This window comes from Schistocerca nitens, chromosome 4 (assembly GCF_023898315.1).
Source record: "Schistocerca nitens isolate TAMUIC-IGC-003100 chromosome 4, iqSchNite1.1, whole genome shotgun sequence".
In the NCBI taxonomy this organism is placed as follows: domain Eukaryota; kingdom Metazoa; phylum Arthropoda; class Insecta; order Orthoptera; family Acrididae; genus Schistocerca; species Schistocerca nitens.
Genome location: NC_064617.1, coordinates 319,647,271 through 319,674,829, shown reverse-complemented (window position 1 = coordinate 319,674,829; position 27,559 = coordinate 319,647,271). Strand labels below are relative to the sequence as shown.

At 41.4% G+C, this 27,559-nt stretch overlaps 1 protein-coding gene across 1 annotated transcript in view; it reads left to right on the top strand.

Moving 5' to 3' along the window:
- The window catches only part of LOC126252746 (sialin-like), a 140,867-nt gene extending 124,260 nt beyond the window's left edge, over positions 1-16,607 (top strand). The window contains exons 10-11 of the mRNA XM_049953651.1: positions 2,672-2,821; positions 16,285-16,607. Of these exons, the coding sequence (XP_049809608.1) occupies positions 2,672-2,793 (122 nt within the window). The 3' untranslated portion in view covers positions 2,794-2,821; positions 16,285-16,607. The remainder of the gene's footprint in view (positions 1-2,671; positions 2,822-16,284) is intronic.
- The last annotated feature ends 10,952 nt before the right edge of the window (positions 16,608-27,559 follow it).

Sequence of the window (27,559 nt, the reverse complement as noted above, 5' to 3'; positions counted from 1 at the left end):
AATTTATTTAGTTCTTGTCTCGTAAACACGTGGCCATAAAATCGCAGAAATTGCCTCTACAATAATTTATAATACAGTGCCTCGATATTTTTCAATATACAAAGTGCCTCATATCAGCATGACGTTTGCAGCAATACATTTGTTGTACACACCTATGAGAAGCATCAGGTCCTCCTTTAATATACTTCTCTTTACATCTGTAGGAACGAAAATACAATGCCATAGCTGTTAATAAAACTCAAACATATAGACATGACTATAAAACAAGACAAATACGTCTAATATTCAAGTTTCGCTATTACCACAAATCGTAGACAAGCAGCGCCGTCCCAAACTCACGTGACTAGCCCGGTTTGATGTTGAGAACATGTGCAGTAGGCTATACTCTATGGTGTTGACCATGTACGTAAAAAAAGGAGCTGACTGTGTGTATAGTTAATACGCTCTATGAATGTACATCGTGCACAGGCGATTTACTATTGCAATTCAAACGAACAGTAAAATAATATTCTTCTGTATCGTATCGTGTTGTTTGTTATCCGCACCATACTCCGCTGTAAGAATCTACAAAGTCTTCCGTATCTGTTTTTCTTTCGTAATAAACAGAAGCTGGCTACATCGCACCGTGTTTCTGATTGCGACTGCTTGTGTGTATTGCACGCTGAATTGCACTGTAAATACATTACTCGTACTGTAGCGGATTTGGCCACATCCGTAATACTTGTTAGGGTAAGGGATACCATACTTGTTTTTGTTTAACATAAAATATATAAAATATATACACTTACGTATAATTGTTACTGCTTACAAATTCGTGTATGAATTGCTCGATTTAAATGCATTGTAAGTATATTGCTTTTATTCTGCTTTGTTTCTGTATGCATCCATTTTCTGTACTTTCTTGCATTTAATGAACGACTCCATATTAGGAGCTTTATCCAACAAAATTACATTTTCCCACTGAAGGAAGCAATAACTGTCTTTGTACGGTGCCGTTTCGTGCCTTACCATGAATCGGTGAATCAGAATCATCCTCTGCGTCCTATGAACATTTCTGAGGCCTCCATTGAATACGATAAAGTACGAAAAACAGCTGCGAACAGAAATAACGTAATGTGAGCAATACACTTATAACCCATCTAAATCTAGTATTTCATAATTCTATTCATAAGCAGTAACAAATGAGCAAGAGTCCACGTGGTTAGTTGCTGAGTATGAAACCTCACAGTATCGCAGCCCTTCTATATACTGCCGACGTCTCGGGTTTCATGCTACTGCCGAACTTCCTTTGTGGAGAACGTTTAGAGGTGTGACAGAGGGTGGCTCAATCAGAATAACCCACTTTAACATCCTACATAAGAACTCTGTGTGTGTGTGTGTGTGTGTGTGTGTGTGTGTGAAAGAGAGAGAGACAGAGAGAGGGAGAGTGGGAGGGGAAATAGTGTGCTTGCAAGACGAAAATTTGGAGAATGTATACTGTAAACAATAGTGGGATGGTTATATGACGCCGTGCGGGATTAGCCGAGCGGTCTAAGGCGCTGTAGTCATGGACTGTGCGGCTGGTCCCGGCGGAGGTTCGAGTCCTCCCTCGGGCATGGGTGTGTGTGTTTGTCCTTAGGATAATTACGGTTAAGTAGTGTGTAAGCTTAGGGGCTGATGACCTTAGCAGTTAAGTCCCATAAGATTTCACACACATCTGAACATTTGATTATATGACCGTCAAATCAAAGCCAAATAAAGACGCAAGCAATACATTTTTAACAAATATTAATACCTTTCCTATGGAAAGTAAATGTTGCCCAGTAGTTAAATAGTTCTGCTTTATAATATTCAGTAATTATTGGACATACGAAGTATGAATAAATATCACTGTGGAAATTTGGAAATTTGTGGTAAGGTCTGCTGAGGTCATCGGTCCCTAACCTTACGCACTATTTAATCTAACTTACACTAACTTACGCTAAGGACAACACACACACCCACGCCCGAGGGAGGACTCGAACCTCAGACGGGAGGAGCCGCGCGGGCCGTGACAAGAAGCCCAGACCTCGCGGCTACCCCGCGGGGCGGTCACTATGAATTTTAGTGTCATTAATGATCTTCTTGAAAGAGTGGTTTTCGAAACTACAAAACCGTCCCTTACCGTACTTTAAGCAAAAATATTCTTGTCACAACTTAAATATGTCGGGTCAACTCCGATGCCTTTGTTTTATTATTAAACTCCATGGAAACGGATGTCAGAAGTGTTTCTTTTGGCTATGAAATCTTTCTCTTACACCTCTCAGACAGCATAAAGACGTTGAAAGTAAAAAAGGAATATTATTGAGAACTTCGAATGACGTTATAAGTTGTTAAAAAGTTCTACAGATGCACTGTTGTGCTAATGAACACATTTTTATAAATAAGGATTACGGTTTGTTTGGACGTCCAGGTAGTTTGATAACAGGTCTGATTTATTTAAAATAATTAATTTCTTGTTTTACCACTCTTTGCACGTTACCTGTGCTATTACCGATTTTTCTAGGAGTTGAAGTTCGCGTTATATACTGCATTATACATCGTCATTGCAAGTTCTACGTTGTCACTGTCAGCAATACATATCAGCAATAGATACCTACTAAAGTTTAAGAAACGTATTCATTATACTTCCTCTATTCTCTCTTCGTTTCAGAAAGAGCACAGAAAGCAGACACCAAGGAAGGCATCGAGAATACAGCATTTGACGAAGGCATAACACAGATGGCTGATGGAGATACGACGCAGCAAAGTCATCTGAAATCCATCGTTCCTTAGGCTCCGTTCAATGGACACGAATTCCATGGTACATAGATTCAAATAACAAACTAATTTAGATTCCTAACCTAAGCCGTTATCATTTCTTTATGCCATTTCTTACATTCCTATTGCTATTTCTCGAGCTACCTAATAATCTCTTGGGACAGTTTCAGAGATTCTTGTTCCTGCTAATCTGTGTCAAAACCATGTCCAGCCACGTTATTTGTAAACAGCTACACCCGTTTGTAAATTCTGCTTCAGACGCAGATATTCAGTATTAGTAACTCATTGTGCTACTTGTGTATATCCACACTGGGTCACAAGCTCATCTGCCGAGGCACGAGATGTCGTAGTAGACGACACTACGTAGCTATTGATCAATTTAAATGTTAAGCGTTTCACCCAGGTGTGGTCTAACCCAGTCGTTCTCAGTCTGGGAGTTGGTACTCTCTCGTTTACTTTACTGTAGTTACTAACAGTCAAAATGGTACGTGAATATGATTTCCTAGTTAAAAGTGCGATAATTCATATCCATATAAAAGATAAATACCATACCTATGTTTCTGATTGGTTTAAGAATGAGACCAGAACAGGCTAAGAAACACATATAAATACGAAAATGATTTTAGAAACAGATTTGGAAGCGTTAATATTTCAAAATTCACAAGCCGTTACGTCTATCTAGGAGTCATAAAGCTGGGAGTTACAGCTCTGACTAGACATTCCTCAAAACGATTCGGCACAGACTGTACATTATGTTTATTATTCTATCTACCACTTACCTGTTAAATATTTAGCTGATTAAAGTACGTCTTTAATTTCTTTCACAATGATTGATAATTTGTTAAAAATGTCAAATTTTACAAAAATATATTCGTCATATGAAGTCCACGATTTTGTGTTAAAAAATTAAATTTTGAGAGATTTCAGTGAAATAATTAAAAATTCTTCTGAACAGAAGAAAATTTGATACTCTACAACGACGTTGTTTGTGTAATAACTGTCGCGTTTCTCCAGCAAAGATTCAACCAGTATTTCGAACACAGCAGAAACTCCGGATAAAGTAGACTTCGAATGCGCTGCCCATCTTTCCAAGAGAGAAATATTGAGATCCACTGGTCAAGCTTGTCGCTTAGTTTTTCGATCGTCGTGTGATACGGACGCAAACGTCACATCGCTCTACAGCTACGTCTGTACCCCGTAAGCGACCTGGCTATCTGTGGTGGAAGATTCTTCTGGTACCGCGAGCAATTCTCCCATCTCCTGCTCGTTTCATGAACGATGCTGGAGATTACACTATCTAGTCAAAAGTGTCTGGACATCAATTAGTGGACATTAATACCGAGTGTGTTCACCTTTCTGCTGCGAACGCTTTGAATGAGGTGTCTGAATGAAACTTCCTGGCAGATTAAAACTGTGTGCCGGAGAGAGACTCGAACTCGGGACCTTTGCCTTTCCCGGGCAAGTGCTGTACCGGTAGAGCACTTGCCCGCGAAAGGCGAAGGTCCCGAGTTCGAGTCTCGGTACGGCACACAGTTTTAAACTGCCAGGAAGTTTTATATCAGCGCACACTCCACTGCAGAGTGAAAATCTCATTCAGGTGTCTGAATGTTTGTCGGGAATGGGCGCCCATTCTTCCTCAAAAGCCGAGAGCGACTTCGACGTTGTAGCTCATGCCAATGGTGGCCACGTAGGGTGAGGTCAGGAATATGGGCAGGGCAGTAAACTTGAGGTGTGGTTTTCTCCACAAAACAGTGGCTTCATAGATGTTGCTTGATGAGAGCGTGTATCATCATGCTGATACAACAATCGTTTCCGAACTCTACAGCACACAAGTACACAATGCCGTAAATGGTATGCATATCCATTTACAATTTGCGACTCTTAAGCGCAATGAGTGGACCACAACCTAACTATCAAAAATCCCCTCTACCGTAGCGCCATCTCTTCCATACTTCACTCTTGACACTACACAAGATGACAGGTGACGTTCTCCACGCATTCACCGAACCCAGACCCCTCCATCGGACTGCCACAGTGTACGGCCTGACTCATCGCTTCAAATCACTTGTTTCGAATCATCCGCTGTCCAATGGCGCCTTTCTTTCCACCACCTCAAGCGTCGCTTAGCACAGATTCACGCGATTTTTGACAACCGTCCTCAGCAATGCTCGATGGCTTGGCTCTGAGCACTATGGGACTCAACTGCTGTGGTCATTAGTCCCCTAGAACTTAGAACTACTTAAACCTAACTAACCTAAGGACATCACAAACATCCATGCCCGAGGCAGGATTCGAACCTGCGACCGTAGCAGTCGCACGGTTCCGGACTGCGCGCCTAGAACCGCGAGACCACCGCGGCCGGCAATGCTCGATGGTTCTGTCCGTCTGTACATCGGTCTGCCAAGTGTGGGTTGTTCCTTCGCGTTTCCACTTAGCAGTCACATACTAACAGTCGGTTACTGCGGCTGCAGGAGAGTTGAACTGTCATCGTCGTATTTGTTACTCAGGTGACATCGAATGACTAGTCCAAGCTCGAAATCACTAATCTCTCCTGATCGACCCATTCTGCTGTGACTGCCTCTCTACTAACAACACAATGCACCCCGCCTCTTTTTATACTAGCACGACCGCCACTCTTGATATCTAGTGGTCGATTCCGTCTGTTCGCGGTGTTCGAATATTTCTGATCAGCTAGTATATCGATTGTCGGTAAGTCTCCCTATGAGACCTAATTTGTGTTATTTGCTCGTAGTGATCGTTTCGAGAAATGTGTGTGGGAGGAAATAACATGCTGCTTGACTGTTTGGCACGCATCTCTGCCACTGTCTTCTACTGGCGCTGGAAGTTAATCCCCGCAACGCTCTCTGCAAAGCGAACACATGACAAAATGGATCTCCTTTATCTCCACTGAAAGCTATCCTAGACTGGTGAGCAGTACTAAAGAACAGATAGAAAGATTGTTTTGCGCGTCACTTCATTGGTGGTTGAATTACATTTCCTTGTGATTCTTACAATGAATCTCACCCTAGCATGTGCGTTTCTTACTAGTTTTATGTGCCCGTTCGCCATTAGGTCGTTCCGAGAAGCTGCTCCCGGCTATTATGAGGTTCTTAATGTTTTTCTTGAGCTATCACTACTAGTGAAAGCCAAAATTAGTGGCTGATTCGTACTACTTAAGCTCATTAATCATTGGTCCTCTAATGGTCTTCCTGAATTTCGTAACAATTTTCTAACGTCTCGTCTTTACTCCATCCATGAACAGTCAAACGGAGATTCCACCGTTATCCCTCACATCATTTACATATATTATGGACAGTAAAGGTCGTTTAACACCCTTTTGGGATACTCGAAAAGTTATTTTTACATCTGACAATTTCGCTCCATTCTGCCATCCAGAAAGTACTGAATCCAGTCACAGCGGTGGTCCGATGTTTCGTAAGCTTGCATTTTATTCACTAATCGACAGTATCGATCTATTTCAAAAGCCTTTTGGTAATGAAAGAACACATCATCAACTCGCGCACCGTTATGTGCGACCATCGGGATCTCATGGACGACCAGAAAAAGCTGATAATGATTGAAGCTGAAGAAATGAATTAAAATTTATGCCCAGACAGGACTTCAACCCAGGTCTCCTACTTACCAGGTAGACATACTAACCTTTGCATTACCATAGTACTATGTGTAACGTAGCTATAGGGACTACCCTCGTCTAGTGTTCGTTCTAACTTCAGTTCTTGTCAGTCTTTAATATATTTTGTATGGGATCTAAAATTTAAAAACCTCTTTCACACCGGCCTGATTTAGCTTCACTGATCAGGGTAGTAAAAACATGCGTATATTAAGGGAATTTTCATTGACAAAGCAGGCTTATCACATTCACACAGTTCAGTACTGTTCTATCCTGATTAAATTAAGCTTAACTTAAATTCCATAAGGCAATGAAGCAATTCCGAAGTCTCGGTGCGACGAAAATTGTCAGTCGATCTCCTGGAAACATTTGTAATAATTATTAACTTTCGGTGATCACATGGGGAAGACCGGAGATCTGCTGGTAAGACCGTGTTAGCCTATTTATTTGAAGTAACTGGATATCTTGAGCATACAAAACGGCAGGTTCGTCCAGTGTAAATCAGACGTTCCCCACTGATCCCGTGCAACACAGCGTAGTAAGCAGACACTGTCAATAATAATAATCCGTTAAATAATACGCGAACACACTTACTTTAGTTTAGTTCATGTATTAAATTCCTTCTCATACAGAATCTCATCAAGATGGCGACTAGCTCAACAATACATACATATACCTCCTTCTTTCACGACTAATCGGCAAGAAGTCCTCTATTCTTTTACCTAAGAGAAAAACATAGATAGCAGAGAAGCTATTCCATGGAGGAAATGGACGCTCCAAGGAATAATTGGGCTTGAAACTACTTTGCCTTGATAATCGGTAAGATAAGAGGAGATATTTCGAGATATGTACTGAGTTATATGATTTATAAAATTTCTGTAAATATCGCGGAGAGACCGCTGCAAGAGACATTACATCGCCCCTCGCAGCGAGCAAAGTTGATATGTATCCACTTTGCGAGCTAACTATTGGCTTAGCTAACTCGTTAGAATTTGTGGAACATACGTTCCTATAAATTTTAAGAAGTTAGTAAGAATTTTTTGATTACAAGAATTGAAAGAGATTTGGTATCTTCGTTACCTAGATACCTAGTTGTTGCTTTCACGTGTACTGGGGCATACCCGCATCCCACGTACACAACCAGGGAAGATGGACTTATATACACTCCTGGAAATGGAAAAAAGAACACATTGACACCGGTGTGTCAGACCCACCATACTTGCTCCGGACACTGCGAGAGGGCTGTACAAGCAATGATCACACGCACGGCACAGCGGACACACCAGGAACCGCGGTGTTGGCCGTCGAATGGCGCTAGCTGCGCAGCATTTGTGCACCACCGCCGTCAGTGTCAGCCAGTTTGCCGTGGCATACGGAGCTCCATCGCAGTCTTTAACACTGGTAGCATGCCGCGACAGCGTGGACGTGAACCGTATGTGCAGTTGACGGACTTTGAGCGAGGGCGTATAGTGGGCATACGGGAGGCCGGGTGGACGTACCGCCGAATTGCTCAACACGTGGGGCGTGAGGTCTCCACAGTACATCGATGTTGTCGCCAGTGGTCGGCGGAAGGTGCACGTGCCCGTCGACCTGGGACCGGACCGCAGCGACGCACGGATGCACGCCAAGACCGTAGGATCCTACGCAGTGCCGTAGGGGACCGCACCGCCACTTCCCAGCAAATTAGGGACACTGTTGCTCCTGGGGTATCGGCGAGGACCATTCGCAACCGTCTCCATGAAGCTGGGCTACGGTCCCGCACACCGTTAGGCCGTCTTCCGCTCACGCCCCAACATCGTGCAGCCCGCCTCCAGTGGTGTCGCGACAGGCGTGAATGGAGGGACGAATGGAGACGTGTCGTCTTCAGCGATGAGAGTCGCTTCTGCCTTGGTGCCAATGATGGTCGTATGCGTGTTTGGCGCCGTGCAGGTGAGCGCCACAATCAGGACTGCATACGACCGAGGCACACAGGGCCAACACCCGGCATCATGGTGTGGGGAGCGATCTCCTACACTGGCCGTACACCACTGGTGATCGTCGAGGGGACACTGAATAGTGCACGGTACATCCAAACCGTCATCGAACCCATCGTTCTACCATTCCTAGACCGGCAAGGGAACTTGCTGTTCCAACAGTACAATGCACGTCCGCATGTATCCCGTGCCACCCAACGTGCTCTAGAAGGTGTAAGTCAACTACCCTGGCCAGCAAGATCTCCGGATCTGTCCCCCATTGAGCATGTTTGGGACTGGATGAAGCGTCGTCTCACGCGGTCTGCACGTCCAGCACGAACGCTGGTCCAACTGAGGCGCCAGGTGGAAATGGCATGGCAAGCCGTTCCACAGGACTACATCCAGCATCTCTACGATCGTCTCCATGGGAGAATAGCAGCCTGCATTGCTGCGAAAGGTGGATATACACTGTACTAGTGCCGACATTGTGCATGCTCTGTTGCCTGTGACTATGTGCCTGTGGTTCTGTCAGTGTGATCATGTGATGTATCTGACCCCAGGAATGTGTCAATAAAGTTTCCCCTTCCTGGGACAATGAATTCACGGTGTTCTTATTTCAATTTCCAGGAGTGTAGTTGTTCATCAGGTCTACCTATTCAGGAACTGGCCTTCACAGGGAAACCCCGGAAAACCTGGAGGCTTAGACCCCAACTAGGTATCACAGATGATAGGAAAGACAGAATAATTTCGAAATTTGAGAGTTATCTAGAATTCATAGGAAAGATAAAATCTGCCTCATAGCCAAAAAAAAAATCTTTACACATGCAAATTTTTTTTACAATCTTCTGAAAAATTTTCTTCATCGATGTCTTGCTGAACTGCGGTGAAACTGATCGAACAGGAACATGGGACACGGCACGGAGGACAGGCGTCGCATTGGCGTACCGGACAGGAGACGTAACGGATTTGAGAGACCAAAAGGAACCTCAGGAACAGGTACTCAGGATTGTGGCATGAAACAATCGAAATTCGTCTAAGGAATGGTCAACTATTAAAGATTCCTGGAAGAGAATGGTTAGTCGAAATTTTCCAAATTCATTTTGAACTCAAATATGGACCTGATCCATCCAATCTTCCATCTGAGGAATGGGAAAATCCATTCGTCTTATACTTTCCACACTTAGGTGTCTTAATCGATACTGTAGTTGCACAATATCACAACTCCAGATCGGAAAACAATTTTGAAAACATGGATAATTTCATCCATCTTCTTGAGTAAGCCGAAAGGTTCTAATCCTGGTTTTAATTATTTATTTATTTATTTATTTTTCGTTGGCTTTTCCAGGTGGAAGTAGATCTGAATCTTTCCTAATTTGGTTTCAAGTACGAATGTGGATAGCATGTCAGAATGTTAAAAACTTTATTCTTGGAGACAATTTCCAAAAAAAAAGTATATCTTACTCATACATGATGAAAATGAAATTTTGCTGAAAGAGAACGTTTGATTAAGTCTTGCTGCATGACCTCTCCAGCTGAAATTAATTTTTCTCTTTTATACTCCAAATGCCGCATTTTCTCATGAACATATATGAATGCAATATAACAATAAACAAATCCAACTGGAAAATGACACATTATTATAAATTCAATGAAGAACTTTCTTATTAACTCTAATTTTATAAACACACACTAAGCTGGTTAATTAATTTCTCTTGAATAGAATTTAGCACGCGCCAAAAAAAAAAAAAAAAAAAAAAAAAAAAAAAAAAAGAAAAAGAAAAAAGCAGCGAGTCTTTATATCTGTGGACAGTGGCAATCGATTCTAATTTCCTAACGCGGTTCATTTGTTCTCCTGTGAACTGTCAGTTTACAAACACTAACTTCACACGCAAGCGCCGTATTCGATCATATAGTTTCAGTAAACTTATTCTCACTGGAGATTAACACTCCCTGAATGTATATTATCACACACGCACTAGCTTCTTTGGTGATCATCGTGTAGACAAATAATCCGTAAGTCTTCACAGCAGCAATAGCTACAGTTCCACTTACTTTTCTAAATATTCCTATACTATCACAGAAGCAATCGCTTACTGTTCATTGAACTATCACAGATGCTTGGCATGCTGTCATTTAACCTATCACAGTAGCTGAGGCATACTGTCCTTCGCACTTCATTTTTAACACCCAAATACTTCATACGGAATTTTCATTTAATTTGAAACACTTTCCTTAAAAGTACCTCTTTAGGTCTACATGGAGAAATAATCCTTTTATTCTTCCAGAATCCGGATATGCTAATAAATACGCATCAGGATTCGGTATATCAACTATTATATATGGACCTGTATAAATTACATTCCATTTTCTGATGGTCTTCTTCAACCTTGATGACTTGATGTGTCTTCTTAAAAGAATTTTTTTGTCCGATATTGAAAGTCTGAATCCGTTTGATGTTTCTGTCATGAATTTCCTTTCGCTGTCTTGCTTTCTCCGTAATATTAATGAGAGCATTGCGAATTTTTTCTTCTGTTTCTTGGAGTTGGAAAATTTTTCATCGCACTAATCTTCGCTTCTGTTGGAAGAATGCCTTTTGCATTAATCATATGTCCTAAAAATTTAATTCTCTGTAGAGAAAATTGGGATTTTTTTAGATTTGCAATTATACCAGTTTGTTTGAACACAGCAAAAATCCTCCTAATAAGTTGTACATGTTCCTCCCAAGTTTTAGAGGCAATTAATAGATCGTCCACAAAAATTGTTATTCGACTACGTAGTTCTGGTCCTAGGGCATAGTCCAAAGCAGAAATAAAAACTCCAGAGCTGATATTGAGACCAAACGGAACAACCTTGAACTGATAGCTTCTCCCTCCATACATAAAAGCAGTATATTTTCTTGAGTCCTTGTCTAACTGGACTTGCCAGAACGAACTTCTCATATCAATACTGGTTAAATAGGATACATCTTGAAATTTCTGTATTAACTCATCGATGTTCTCCGGATGTGTGCGCACAGGTACTATAATTTTGTTAATTTCCCTTGCATCTAATACCAATCGAACTTTTCCTCCTGGCTTTGGTACAACAAGCAACGGAGAACAATATGGGCTGTTCGACGGTTCAATAAGATTCCAGTTTAACATTTTTTTTGTATCTCTTCCTGAACTGGTTGTTTTAATCGCCAGGGAATGAGATAGTGTGTGCGGCAAAATGTCTTATGGGGCTTAATCTGTAATGTACAAACATATCCTCTAATAATTCCGGGCTTTTCATCGAAAACTGACTCATATTCTGTTAATATATTGAATAATTGTTCCCTCTGACTATCCGTTAGGCAATCTGACTCAGCAATCTTCTGTTCGACTGTTTGTCTGAAATCCTCTTCTTGAATTGACTTGTTCGGTAGTCGGCACATATTATTATTTTCAGCACAAATCAACTGCACAGCAGCACCACGGAAATATCGCTCATACACTGCCTCCTTTCTCAGTAAGATCAGTGTAACAAATTGATCTTCGATTTTAAAATTCACCTTTCCTTCTACCAAGTCCAACTTGCAATTGCAGGCTTGCAAAGTTCCAATGCCAAGAATACAATCTACTAACAACTTTTCCACTACAAGGAATGTGCATTGTTTAGCTACATTTCCCAATTTTATCTCTATAAGCGTTTGTATCTTGACGTTCCTGGATTTTGCTCCCACTGCACCTATAACTGGGCAATTTTGTACTGGTAGGACAGGGATTTTCTTAATTTTACTAATTCTGCGAAACAAAGTTCCGGATACTACGTCTGTAGATGAATCTGTGTCCAATACAACATTGGTTAAAATTCCTCCCACTTCTGTGATGATCTCAGACACAGGAACCCTTTTATCTTCGACTACACAGGCCTCTAAGTCTCTTGTCAATTCATCTGTCATTAATTCGCCTTCATTATATCTCAACATTGCCACGGAATTAATTTCGTTTAAAACAGGTTTGCCCCTTTTGTATTCCCCGGCCGACTTTACGGAGCATAAAGCGGCCCTCTTCAGTTTAAATTTCGATTATTATTTCCTCTTGAATCATCTACTACTTCTGTTATGACTGGTTGTTGTTGATGACTGGTTGTGTTATTTGCTTCAAATCGAGTGTCAGAATTTCTGTACGCATTATTATTATTTGAAAAACTGCTAGTTCTGATAATCTCTTGCATTTCCAAACATTGGGTTGTATCTGCGACCTGTTCGATTGTCTCTGAATCTGCCCCTCGCAGCACTGTTATTGAAATTTCCATTTCCGTTGCAATTGTTTCCGTTGAATCTCTGACTATTCCTAGTATAATAATTATTAAATCCGTTTCCATTCCGGTTTGCATTTGGCGCCTCAATCGCTCTCCTCTGCATAACCGGTTGTCTTGGCCGATGTTCATCTTCCTCGATCATATCTATAGTGTCAAGCGTAGTCATGAAAGAGTCAAGGTCATACTCATTAATATACAGCATTCTATTTCTGACGCTGGTCGGAAGTCGAGATTTTAATATGCCAATCACGTCTTGTAGAGGCATAGGCTTATCCCAATAACGCGATTTGTTTATATATTTCTCAAAGTATTTCTTTAAAGACCCACGTGTAAGAGAAAGAGGTTATTCTATTTCTGACGCTGGTCGGAAGTCGAGATTTTAATATGCCAATCACGTCTTGTAGAGGCATAGGCTTATCCCAATAACGCGATTTGTTTATATATTTCTCAAAGTATTTCTTTAAAGACCCACGTGTAAAGGAAAGATGTTCCGGGTATAATACCACCTGCCCTAAACGTTCTTGTACCCCTTCGGACCAGTATTTGAAGAAATGGTTTTCCTTTCTAAACTTAACTGCGAGAATTTTCCCGCGAGAATGTTTACCTTATGATCAACCTCGTCTTGTCTCTCCTTTATGTTATTTATGGATTTATCCAAATTTTGGATGTCCTTCGGGATCTTGTCTTGTGATTGTCTCAAATCCTGCATATCTGCTGACATCTCGTTTACTTGTTGCTTTAACTCATCTTGAACTTCAACTAATACCGGAATTACCGCGATAGAACATAGCATCTGTTCTTGTGCTTGAACTATCTGTGGGATTGACTCGACCTGCTCTTTAATAGTATCAAGCTTAGTAGCAACATACTCAGTTAGTTCTAGGCGTAACTTTTTCGCATTTTCGTTACACTGCTGAGTGACTTGCTCAATTTGAGCAGCTAATTTTAATTCTGTCTTTTCATTCTGAATTTTCAATTCTTCCGCAGTTTTATTTAATTTATCATCAAGTTTCTGGAAACTCTCTACTAATTTATTATTTAATTCCACTTTATTGGCTGCTAATTGTTCATTTATTTTCCTTTTAGTCTCTATTTGCGCTTTAGTTAATTCCCTTGTAGTCTCTATTTGCGCTTTAGTTAAGTCTGTTACATTTTTGGCTAACAGTGTTAACTGCTGCATGATTACAGTCAATGGGTTTATTTCGTCCTGCTCAGATGACATCGAAACACTTAAGCTTTGTTGTGGGGCCTGACTAATGCTGCCGCTAGGCACTACTTCAATTAAGCTAGCGTCTAATGTTTCACTAACCTCAGAAACAGCTGAGGGCTGTTGTGATTCTCTCTGCTGTTGCATTGCCATTTTATAAGCCGCCCTAGTAAGAACCATTAATACACAGAACAACAAACATATAAAGTCACTCGCATCTGAGTTAATAATGTCACTGACCTAAACTTTGCATAATACTCACTTCTAATAAACACTTCGTATCTAAAGCTCAACCCAATCAATCTGATTCAAACCGATGAATATTTAAATAGTTATTATAAATTTCTATCTACAACAATTTAATTGTATATTGTCTGGCCTGAACGACGTTCTCGTAGGTTGTGGCGAAATTGTGACACTTCTGCAACAGGCCTCGTCTTCTTTTGTCTCGTGCACATGCAACATAAAATTCACACAATATTTAAGTAATGCTCAAAATTGAGTCCTGTCACAGTGAAGCCAAATTTAATATATTTTGTATGGGATCTAAAATTTAAAAACCTCTCTCACACCGGCCTGATTTAGCATCACTGATCAGGATGGTAAAAACATGCGTATATTAAGGGAATTTTCATTGACAAAGCAGGCTTATCACATTCACACAGTTCAATACTGTTCTATCCTGATTAAATTAAGCTTAACTTAAATTCCATAAGGCAGTGAAGCAATTCCGAAGTCTCGGTGCGACGAAAATTGTCAGTCGATCTCCTGGAAACATTTGTAATAATTATTAACTTTCGGTGATCACATGGGGAAGACCGGAGATCTGCTGGTAAGACCGTGTTAGCCTATTTATTTGAAGTAACTGGATATCTTGAGCATACAAAACGGCAGGTTCGTCCAGTGTAAATCAGACGTTCCCCACTGATCCCGTGCAACACAGCGTAGTAAGCAGACACTGTCAATAATAATAATCCGTTAAATAATACGCGAACACACTTACTTTAGTTCATGTATTAAATTCCTTCTCATACAAAATCTCATCAAGATGGCGACTAGCTCAACAATACATACATATACCTCCTTCTTTCATGACTAATCGGTAAGAAGTCCTCTATTCTTTTTCCTAAGAGAAAAACATAGCAGAGAAGCTATTCCATGGAGTAAATGGACGCTCCAAGGAATAATTGGGCTTGAAACTACTTTGCCTTGATAATCGGTAAGATAAGAAGAGATATTTCGAGATATGTACTGAGTTATATGATTTATAAAATTTCTGTAAATATCGCGGAGAGACTGCTGCAAGAGACATTACAAGTCATACGTCTATGGTGGTGTAATGGTTAGTACATCTCCATAGTAAGAAGGCGAGCTGGGTTTATGCCCCGGCCCTATCAGAAATTTTAATTCGTTTCATCAGCTGTTATCTTTACCGAGGATAAAATTGAAACTCATATTTCTCGAGGAATGTGTAATTCCATCAATCAGTTCATCACCTCCACCTGAGGTAAAGGCAGCATTTCCCCGTTATGTGGTGATTAGGGTGATATTCCAGCAACACTGATGATTTAAGAAGAGGAAAATAGGCATTAACTGAAGATTTTGTTACGGAGGGCATTAGACCATGGTAGCCCTTGCAGGGGTGGCTTTCGTACTGGACTGGTGTTGTAATGGCTAGCGCACGTGCCTCGTAGGAGAAGAGCTGCGTTCAATTCCTAGCAATAGGACAAATTTTAGTTCATTTCTTCAGTTTCTACCGTTATCGAAGATAAAGTTGAGACTCATACGTCTCAATAAAACTGTAATTCCATCAGATAAACAGAAAAAGCGAACTTTCGAAGCAAATCAGTTCGCGAATTCTTGTGAATTCCTATAGAAGAAATTTATGATTTCCAAAATGTTCATAACGTGAACATAAAACGGTTTCCATAATTCTATAACCTATCTGGACCAGGAGGGAGAGCTGTTTTAACTCCGGAAGTAGTAAATACTTTCATCGTCAGTATGTGGTCGGTAGAGGAACGCAAGGTGATGTTTTATAGCACATTATCAACAGATTGAGCTGCACTGTCGGGCTGTAACAAAAATTTCTGAACCGATCAAGTAATGACTTGCGACACTCTTTATGGTAATCGGTCAGAGGATGAAAACTTTAAACTCTACGACTCCTGTGATGCTATTAAAAGGGAGTAAATTATGGAGCCACATTCCTCTTTTCTGTCACACTGTCACAATACAATATTCATGCTCCGTCAGAACACGGAAAACTTCCCAAATAGATAATAATGTCTAGGCTTCGGTGTGTCACAGACAAATATGCGCTGTATTTTTGATCATTGTTAATCTATTCTAACGGTTTTGACTGCCTGTGCGCTTCTACACTGAATATCAACGTTGCACATACACTTACCTACCTATGCTCTTCGTTGCAGTACCAACGTGGTCGACGCAGCTGTGCGACATCGTCGTTGCGACAGACATCACGAACTCCGTCATTAATGGAGCACCATGCAAACCGAAGATCCCTTCCTGCAACATTACACAATCATCGTGACCAGAACCATAGAAGTTACCAACTACTGAGGCAGCCATACGTACGGAACTCGCCCTCGACAGAACCATCAGAATGACTGAAAAGATTCTGCTAACAATATTTTTCAGTGGCTGCGTGCAGAATTATGGTCAAAGTATCAGCAAGAGCACAAATTTATTTATTCACAAATTTAAATCTAAATTGAATCTCAAATACATGGTTTCTGACTTTATTAAAAGAATTTTTGTCTTTTTTTAAGTTTCTGCTATTTAATTGCCTCATTAATATGTCTTGGTGTTCTTCCTTGAAGTCATTCTTCACTGAAAGTAATATTCGTGAGACAGTTTGCAATACAAAGAGCCGACGTATACATAAAAAAAGCTGCATTAATTATTAACTGTGGTTAAACTACTATCAACTATTTCTGCGTACTCAGGCTAAATGTAACATCATGAAGTTGACAAGAGTATTTTTACTTTGGAAAACTAAGATGCTTTCTCAGTTATATTAAATAGCTGCATTTAACTCTTATTACGAACTTAGTATCTTCATAATCACACTGTTATTCATCACAGGTAACAGTTAAGTTGAATATTGCTATTTGTCGTGCAGCGTTCAGTAATTTTCCATCCCTAGATCTAAATAATGAGTTAATCTGTAGAAAGAATTCCTAACAAGATGTGTTCTTAATTTATTTACAAGGGTGTGCTGAAAAGTAATGCGTCCGAATGTTTTATGTGTAAACTCTTAAAACTTTTTAAATAAAACAAACAATATTAACAGTCTACGTCTTTATTCCTCATGTCTACATTTTTATTTCTTAACATAGTCACTCTGGCGGTGGACAAATTTCTTACAAAGAGAGATCAGTTTGTTGGTACTGTCACTGTAGAATGTTTGAGTTTGTTGACACAGCCACCTGATCTCTGCTTGCACCGTTTTATCACTATCAAAGCGTGGTCTTCGAAGGTGTTCTTTAAATTTTGGAAATAGACAAAAATCGAATGGGGCCAAGTTGGGACTTTATGGAGGATGATCGATGACCCTGAATCCAAGGCATCGAATTGTTGCAAATGTTGCAGCGCTCATATGTGGATTGCCATTGTCATACTGATGGAGAGCGTGCTTCATGTGTGGACAAGCTCTTCGAATTCTAAGTTCGAGTACAGCACGCTGTTTCTCTCTCGCCGACATAGTTACACATCGCTTTTCTGAGCCCTCTACTGGCTGAGGGCTGCAAATATGAAGATATGAAAAATAAACGTATAGAATGTTAATAACCCTTGTTTTATTTAAAAAGCCTTTAAGAGTTTCAGATTGAAAATTCGGAGGCTCTACTTTTCAGGACGCCTTACTATTTCATGTTTGTATACATTTTCAGTATTTTGATTTACATATGATACCATCTTGTTGTTGACCTTTGTTCCAAAGTATTCTCTGAACTCTACACAAACAGGTAAAGAATTCACAAAAATATTTATTACTTCACATATCGTGACGGTGCAGAGACTGTTTATTTAAAATTAATTTCTGTTTTTAGCGGTCAATATCATTAAGGAATAAATGTATAAGAAATGTAGTCTCTGTATTACAAGGCTTTTAAAGGAAACCGTGCATGGAGTTCAGTGCAGGGCCGGTTCATGTATAGGTTTGCACTTTTTCGCTACCCCCAAAAGTAATTTTGTGATATCTGAGCCTTCTATACAAGCAGTGCAACATTGATCTCTTTTGAAATGCCCGGGCTCCAAACGCGGAACGCAGCCGAGTGGGACGGAAATATGCCGACGGCGACTTGGAATTGCATTGCGATTGCAAACGAAGACTTGGGTGTCTCAGGGGCAGGGGAGAAAGATTGAGTGGAGTGGAGGCAGTGCTTGGCATCACTGTACTTGTATACGTTTCTTGTGGGTATAAACATTCCACCAGAGCCAACCTGCCAGCCTAAGAATGAGGGCCTCGACTCTTCCGAAGAGAACCGGACCTGTCAGATCTTAGAACAATGCGGGATTCTCGCACTTCCTTACCAGTTTACGTTTAGCTGCGTGCAAGTAACTGTTTCCAGTGCGTTGCGTCCGTAGTTTTAGCGTGTGCTATGTAGGAGGTGAATATGTGAAGTAATTAATCTGGTAATTTCCTCACTCTCTGAAGCATTCCATTTACATGAGTTTGAAGAAAAATTACAAATCATGAAGCTAGGTAGTCCGATTCTTACTTCAAGAATTTCACAGACACTCAAAATGAAAATTATTTAGTTTAACACAAAACGCAACTCCGAACCGAACAGCAGGCAAGCATTGGTGGCTGTGTAGATGTTATTAGAAAAACGTCTTGTTTTGTTTTCGTTCTTTATTAACTGGAGGAGAGCTTTCGTGGACTAAACATACAATTTGTGACATTCAACACCTCCACGACAAAATTGGGAAACACGACCTCTCTTTGATTCATGTGAATTACATTTTGAATCTGGAAAGTCTAGGGGATGTAGATATAGCTACATAATTAGACAGTGGGTACAGGACGACGTGGCATTACGCAATAAAAGTTCACAATAATAGGTACATACCAAATATAATTCTTAACTGTATACATTTCTGTGGAGCATTGTCCTCAGAGGATACGAGAGAGTCATCTTCGAATCCTTGCCATTTTCGGGCCTCGATTAATTTTAGTCCAGAATTAGACTCTGTATTGAAATCACATATAGAAGAAGGAACAGGTTTCAAAGCCATCCAGAATGTATGCCAACTCATACTTCAAGACTGTCAAGAGGAAATTAGAAAGGAAATAAAGGGTGTGGACGTTTTGGCTGCAATAGCTGGCGAAACCAGTGATGTAGCCTGTGTTTATCAGGTGGTTATAGCATAAAGGTACATCACTAACGGAAGACGAGTTGAAAGATTTTGTTAGTTCATAGCGTCAAAAGATCATTAGTAGCTCGCTAGATTGGAGTACGCATCGACGAATGTTTGAACTTTCATGAACACATAAGAATATGCACAGACAAAGCAGAAAAAATACTTCATAAACTGGCAAGATTAAATTCGGATCAATAAGGACTACCCTTGTCAGTCACACGAACATACCATTGCGCTCTCTTCGAGTCAGTACTATGCTTCACTGCTAGTACGTGGGCCTACAGACTAAGTCTGTCCACCAATAGATCTACCGTACATCGTGAGCAAAGAAGAGTTCTGCTTCGACTATGGGGAGCCTTCAGCACAACGTCGATTGATGCACTATGCTCTGTGAAAGGGGTCTTCCCCATAGACGTAACTATCAGATACCGTGCAGCAAAGTACTGGCTTAGGATGGGGAGACCAGACCGGGTTCGGCAGATCACTGCTGCACCACATGAAACAACACGCCAACTCAGAGTGGGGTGAGTGGGACAATAGTGATAAGAGCTGCCGAGTACACAATTTCTTCCGTGATACCAGGGAAATACTAAAACGAAAAGACATCGCTCCCAGACGCGATATGATGTGTTTTCTCACAGGTCACAGCCCCTATCCCATGCACTTGAGTCGCGTGTGTCTGCAACAGACAACTAGCTGCACATGCGGAGAAGAAGGTCTCCATAAACACACTGTCTTTTTCTGCAAGCAGCGCACAGAAAGAAGACATACACTGCACGTAAACCAGGGTAACATAAATAACACACAGCACGCAATACTACGCAATACTGACCAGTGGGCAGAATTGTAGTGTTGCGGAATACTCAAGAGTTGGAAACGTTGAATATTGTCAAAGTTTCATTGCCTATGCCGAGAGCCAGAGGCAGTAGGTTAGCCAAGAGGTAAAAGGATTGCACATGTATCGGAATGTGTCGTCACGCAGGGGTAGTGGCCTGGTTACACACAACAGGCGAGAGAGAATTGCTTAGCTCGCGGGTTTGTGTTAGACAGAGACTTTCGAAGACAGAGGTATAGCGTCAGCTGTACTGCATTTCATAACTTCGCGTAAGTCTGCCATAACAACACGTAACTCTGTCGCAAGAACACCTAAGGGGCGAGTACGACAGATGAATCAGCAGTATAAGTGGAACGAATGCGTTCATTACAAACGAGCATGACGTTCGGACGTCGCTCGTGCTTCCTTTAAATACGCCAGCGTTGACAGCAACAAGGCACTCGCAGTTAGACTTGCAGTTAGATGTGTACTGGGACGCTGCGTAGCGCTCAGCTCGGTGATCGACATGTTAATCTTTATTAAGGAGATGTTGCAGTAATGGCGGCCCATCCAGCAGCCAACGTGAGGGGACAGTACCAGCTCTGGTCCTCTCTGCTGCCGCTGTCAATCACCAACCCAGGATTAGCAGACCTCGCAGCAGACTCGCTCGCCGCCATTGCTGACCACATCAATGAGCCGTCGTCGAGATCATGCGGCGCCTAGGCCCTGTGCACCTGCCGTCACAACCGGGTGAGCTGACGATGCAGGGGGACTGAGCCTGTTCCGCCCGTCCACCGCAGACGAGCCACCAGGAGGAGCAGGGAAGAAGACGGGGTGGGATAGAGTACACTCCACACTACGAGAACTCTTCTCGTGCCGACAGCGCTGGGACTCCAACCCAGAGCCTCCATACACGCAGCGGCCTGCTGTCTGCCACCGAGTCGGCCGGCCGGCCGGGCGCCGTCAGCCACGTGCGGCCGAAGTAAGGGCATTCCACCGCTACGTCACAACACGCGGCGCTGCACTAGCAAGACTGGTGCGGCTGGAGCTGGTGTCATCGCTCCGAGTGAGCGAGGACTCGGGGAAGGTCATTGATATCACCAAGCTCAGCCAGCCTGTGTTACGCGGCCCACATTGTACTCGGCAGGAATAAAGGTGTCATGAATTAATAATGTTTCTTTGGCGTTTCTGACACGTCCACAGTCATTTCCTAGCATCCTGACAACTGGAAAGGTCACCGCTCGGCTTCCAGTCCACCGTAGGCGACCAGGACCACCGGGCTGACGAAACGTCTAAGATGATGTATAAAGAATATCTTCCTAACAGACCGTATGGAAGGTGAGGCAGTATAGAAAGACAGTAGAGTGCCCACAGGATGGATGGCAACGGTGAAATAACCTGTCACGAAGACACTAACACTGATACGGAAACTGACTCTGACAATTAAGTGGAACTTGAGGCATCTCACGCTGATGACCGACAGTGGCACCCTGCAACTCAGCACACCCCACAAGTACAGAACAGTCCAAGACAGGTGCAAAGGCTAATCACACCAATGAGCATCAAGCACCGAACTGTACATACAGGGTGTTTCAAAAATGACCGGTATATTTGAAACGGCAATAAAAACTAAACGAGCAGCGATAGAAATACACCGTTTGTTGCAATATGCTTGGGACAACAGTACATTTTCAGGCAGACAAACTTTCGAAATTACAGTAGTTACAATTTTCAACAACAGATGGCGCTGCGGTCTGGGAAACTCTATAGTACGATATTTTCCACATATCCACCATGCGTAGCAATAATATGGCGTAGTCTCTGAATGAAATTACCCGAAACCTTTGACAACGTGTCTGGCGGAATGGCTTCACATGCAGATCAGATGTACTGCTTCAACTGTTCAATTGTTTCTGGATTCTGGCGGTACACCTGGTCTTTCAAGTGTCCCCACAGAAAGAAGTCACAGGGGTTCATGTCTGGCGAATAGGGAGGCCAATCCACGCCGCCTCCTGTATGTTTCGGATAGCCCAAAGCAATCACACTATCATCGAAATATTCATTCAGGAAATTAAAGACGTCGGCCGTGCGATGTGGCCGGGCACCATCTTGCATAAACCACGAGGTGTTCGCAGTGTCGTCTAAGACAGTTTGTACCGCCACAAATTCACGAAGAATGTCCAGATAGCGTGATGCAGTAATCGTTTCGGATCTGAAAAATGGGCCAATGATTCCTTTGGAAGAAATGGCGGCCCAGACCAGTACTTTTTGAGGATGCAGGGACGATGGCACTGCAACATGGGGCTTTTCGGTTCCCCATATGCGCCAGTTCTGTTTATTGACGAAGCCGTCCAGGTAAAAATAAGCTTCGTCAGTAAACCAAATGCTGCCCACATGCATATCGCCGTCATCAATCCTGTGCACTATATCGTTAGCGAATGTCTCTCGTGCAGCAATGGTAGCGGCGCTGAGGGGTTGCCGCGTTTGAATTTTGTATGGATAGAGGTGTAAACTCTGGCGCATGAGACGATACGTGGACGTTGGCGTCATTTGGACCGCAGCTGCAACACGGCGAACGGAAACCTGAGGCCGCTGTTGGATCACCTGCTGCACTAGCTGCGCGTTGCCCTCTGTGGTTGCCGTACGCGGTCGCCCTACCTTTCCAGCACGTTCATCCGTCACGTTCCCAGTCCGTTGCAATTTTTCAAACAGATCCTTTATTGTATCGCTTTTCGGTCCTTTGGTTACATTAAACCTCCGTTGAAAACTTCGTCTTGTTGCAACAACACTGTGTTCTAGGCGGTGGAATTCCAACACCAGACAAATCCTCTGTTCTAAGGAATAAACCATGCTGTCCACAGCACACTTGCACGTTGTGAACAGCACACGCTTACAGCAGAATGACGACGTACAGAATGGCGCACCCACAGTCTGCGTTGTCTTCTATATCTTTCACATCACTTGCAGCGCCATCTGTTGTCGAAAATTGTAACTACTGTAATTTCGAAAGTTTGTCCGCCTGAAAATGTACTGTTGTCCCAAGCACATTGCAACAAACGGTGTATTTCTATCGCTGCTCGTTTAGTTTTTATTGCCGTTTCAAATATACCGGTCATTTTTGAAACACCCTGTATGTATAAAATCGGGTAGGTAGTAGAGAAGTAGGCATAGACAGGGGAATCGAGGGTGGCCATCACCCACAACCAGGTGGTGGTAACACTACACTCTACCCTTTCCTACATTCTTTTTTTAATTCTTCTTAAGCATCAATATTTTGTATTTCACTTTCCGATTTCAATTGTATTAAATTTTAGAGTCTTAAAATGCTGCAAAAAAATAAAATAAAATAAAATCGATACAACCCGTCTCCACACGGCGGGCTCGGGCAACGGTGCGACAGGGGCAGGAGGCGGCGTGAACCTAAATGGGACCACAGTCGGACCTCGCAGCCTGTCGTGGCGGCCAAGAGGCTGAAACAATAAAATAAAGAAATAAAAAGACGTACCATAAGATAATCAGACGGCGGGTCATTAACACAGAGCAGCAAGTGAAAAAAAAAGTTGATATCACCAGAAAAACCTTATGATGGTGCAGTTGTCATGAGTGATTCGTCTCTTGGTGTGGAGGCTCTCGTTAAGAAAAAATTTCCCGGTGCTTGGTACATCATTCTTATACCAACTAACAGAATTAAGCTTAAAACCACTTCAATTAACAACAATATGTAAGTGAAACTTCAGAGACTTGCAGCTTTTTTTCACCACTCCCTAAAGGACAGCAGTTCTTGACGAAATAGCACGAAAAAACGACTGCCACGTTCAGTGCTTACTTGACGGAATTTCCAGTCAACGAGGGTAAATATTGTTTTCGAATATACCAAAGATGTTATCAAGTGCATGAGTAATAAGAGCTATGTAAAGAAAACGCTATCATACAAGCCTGTGACTTAGTAAGGATTTTAAAAGGTGAAAGGTTCATTTTCTGGCTCTCGAATTTCCATAAAATAATTATCTATGTGGCTATTTCGTAAAGTCAGTTACAGAAAAGGGATATTGACCGAACTTATGCAGAAAATTAGCTGACAGTTTTGTGGGCTAAACTACAAACATTAGCGAAGTGAAAGAAAATTAGATTTGCACACCATTTAATCAAAGAGGGTGAACGTAAATCGAGGAGTGATGTGTAATCTACAGCGGGAGGCAAAAGAAATATGTCATTTTGTAAGTTAAGAGGCGAAAGAAAAACACGTAGTTGCAGCCTCTCGTTTTCTATCAGAAAAATTCTCCGCTTACTTTCAGTTTTCCAGAGACTTCTTTCAAGACTGCTATTGAATGCTGTTCTATTTTGGAAGCAAAGGAACTTAGAAAGGTGCTCTCTGTTACTTATGGGAGGTAAGAGTTCAAAAGTATGTGAGTAGCTTCGAGTTTACTCTGTTACATAACAGATAACACTCTGCAATACGATCTGTGAAACTCTTGAAAGCGATAATTAAAATTACAATGGCTATATAAGAAGCAGGACGTTGTTTTTCACAACTGAAGCGAATTACGGAATAGTATCGGACCAAGAAAGACTATCAGCAACCGCAGTGCTCTCTGTTGAACGAGATCTGATCCTAGAAATTGTTAACTTTAATCAAAGAGTGACTAAAAATTTTCCAAATACGAATGAAAGAAGAATGGAGTTTCTGTAAAAGTGATCACCACCACATCAAAATGAAGATAAATAATCGAACAGCGTTAATATCGGTCCTACTGAAAAGGCAGAGTTATCACATTTTGCGTACACAGAGTTATGGTTAAATTTAATTTATTTTACTCTGTAAAATAATACTTCATTTTGTGTACAAGTTTTGGTGTTCTTACCAGTAGAAGCTGTCATGACATGAATCAGCGATCTGTTTGTATCATGCTTTACAAAAAATTTGAGCACTGCGCTGATTTTCTCTCCTATGTTAATGAATTTGTTGGTGAGCAAAGTCCATCACCATTTGTTTTGGTAACGTTCTACCACTGGTGCAGTTATATACTTTGTGGTGTGTATACCTTATCACTTCTTCTGAATAAATATATCATCGATTTCACCTGCCTAGTCCATGAAGGTAACTCTGTAAAAGCTGAGAAGTGCAAGAACAGCCAAATATGACATCCATATCTTCAAATTAGCACAGTCAAACTGCAAAATCCGCCAAGCGGAGCTTCTAGACCAGTTTATCTATGTACTGACTCCATGTAAGTTTTTTAACCGGCTGCTCATAGAGAGTTTCACTACGGTGTGACAATTAACGTCTGTTTCTGATACCGTCTGGTTTCTTCCTGTTATATCACAATGCATAGTACAAGTATTTGTCACAGTAGTCAAGCGGTCTACTATGAACCAGTTGTAGTGGTGTCCGTTGTCGTCAGATAAGCGTCCGGTATGGTTCAGTTTGCAGCCTAGAGTACTATGCCTGGTCCATCGTTCGTTGAGGGATCATTATACAAGTGATCGGTAGGAATATTTTAGGTTTCGTTTCACTCTTTTGTCAATGTGATCCTCTGATGCATGGTATGAAGCTACTGTACGTATAAGAGGGCTGCCGATAATGGTTTAAAATTGCAGAATCTTCTAAGTCTTGGTTAGGTCACTGAATATACCAAAGCGATATTCTCATTAATTAACTTTGATAAGGCTCCATTTGTTAAGTATTTTGAGGCTAGCCGAGTCGTGGTTAATAGGTTCTTCCCAGCAAAGTAACATCTTGTTTATTGTGGACCATTTTCCTAGAAACTGTAAAAAAGAGCAAGCACTGTGAAAAGAGATGATTTAATTACCTTGCTACTGTGTACTTACCCAGTCAGGAAATGGGCCTTGATTCATTCTCTGATGATAAACGTAGCCCAAGGACGGTATTATCGATTCTGCAGATAGTTTTAATAATCTATGTGTAGTATTTTCGAATCCAGGAATGACTGTCAGTCAATGTAGTCAACATTTACCCGACTAATCGAAATTATTTATGTCGGCATTCCTCCGTCAGCGAACAACCGCAAGAAGTCACATGGACAGCCGGAGCTCTCTTTCAAGCTACTGGTCGGGCCCAAATGCCAACTGCGTTCGCCGCAGTAATCGGGCTTCTAACAGTACTACCACTTGCAAAATAGGTTAGAAATCAGATTAATAATGTTGCTCACGCAGCATATGTTCGCTTTAAGGAGCAAAAACAAAGTTATTGACTGTGGATGGTATCGTCAGAATTGAAATAATGAAGTCACTGTAAAAAAGTAATTAATTTTGGAACTTATCTTGAATGGATTCCCACGTAGAATTCGTCGAAGTTGTTATGGCGCATCTTGTTGATTCTAGGGTGACTCCACTTTGACTGCTAGAAAGTCCAGATCAGTATTTTAGCAATATTTGAAGACGTAACAAATGCGTTTTCCAGGAAATTCTTAATGATCAAACAATTCCAGATCAGAACAATGGTACGGTAGAAATAATTTTTGACTTGGTGTTCACGATCCACATTTTTATTAAACTTCTTGTAAATTCACATATACTTCTTAATTGTCACATCATCAAGAAAACAGTATGGTATCAATCTTCATATATTTAATTTCCACTTTAACCAAACACAAGACTTGACTGTTCTTTTACAAAGCGAAATAACAACTTAACTTCTGCAAAGTGAAACAAAGACTGCTCTGTGCGCATTCGCGCCAAAACGGTTACAAGTAAGTCAAAGATTATGACAGTCTCACAGAAATGAATACACACAAGAACCATATGACTGTAATATATCGATACATTGGAGTACCTTACATTAATAAAACCAAATGTGAATATTGCCACAAAAATATGTCTGTTACTTCGCAGAAAAGTAGTACGATATTACTGGTATCGAGAAGTGGGGTTGGAGTGCCGTAATGGTCTCGTAAATAAAGAACCATTATAGGCTGTGTTCACTTTATTCCTCCATATTGCCACACCCGTATGCTACTTCACTCTATAACCTCGCTAATACTTCCTCTGGGGTACTGGGAGCATGATCGGAACGCAGAGAGGTCGGATTATCAGACGAACACTTCACAATACATAACATCACAATGCAGTAAAGTAGAGCTCAAATTTTCACCTGGACGTAATTGTCTGAAATATTGTTCCGTGTTAAAACAAAAAATAAATGAAAAGAAAACCTCGACATACGAAAGCATGTTACACGAAAGTTTAATGTACTGTAATGTACTGTAAAATACCTCTGTATCAAACGGTAAGATGATGTTGCTGTGAGTGAAATTTTGGGAACTGGGCATGTACCTTATGATAGTATGGCAGTGATACACAACTGACTCATTTTGTGCAGGGAGATTTCTTGTAGGGAGGCAGGATTTCGTAGTTGAAGCCAGTTATACACTTGATCATGGATCAGCTTAAGATCTTTAACCAAGTTTTCAAATTTCAGAAGAAATTCATTGGCAGCTGTTTCGTCAGCAGACAATTTCTCGCTGAAAACGATTACATTTCGAATA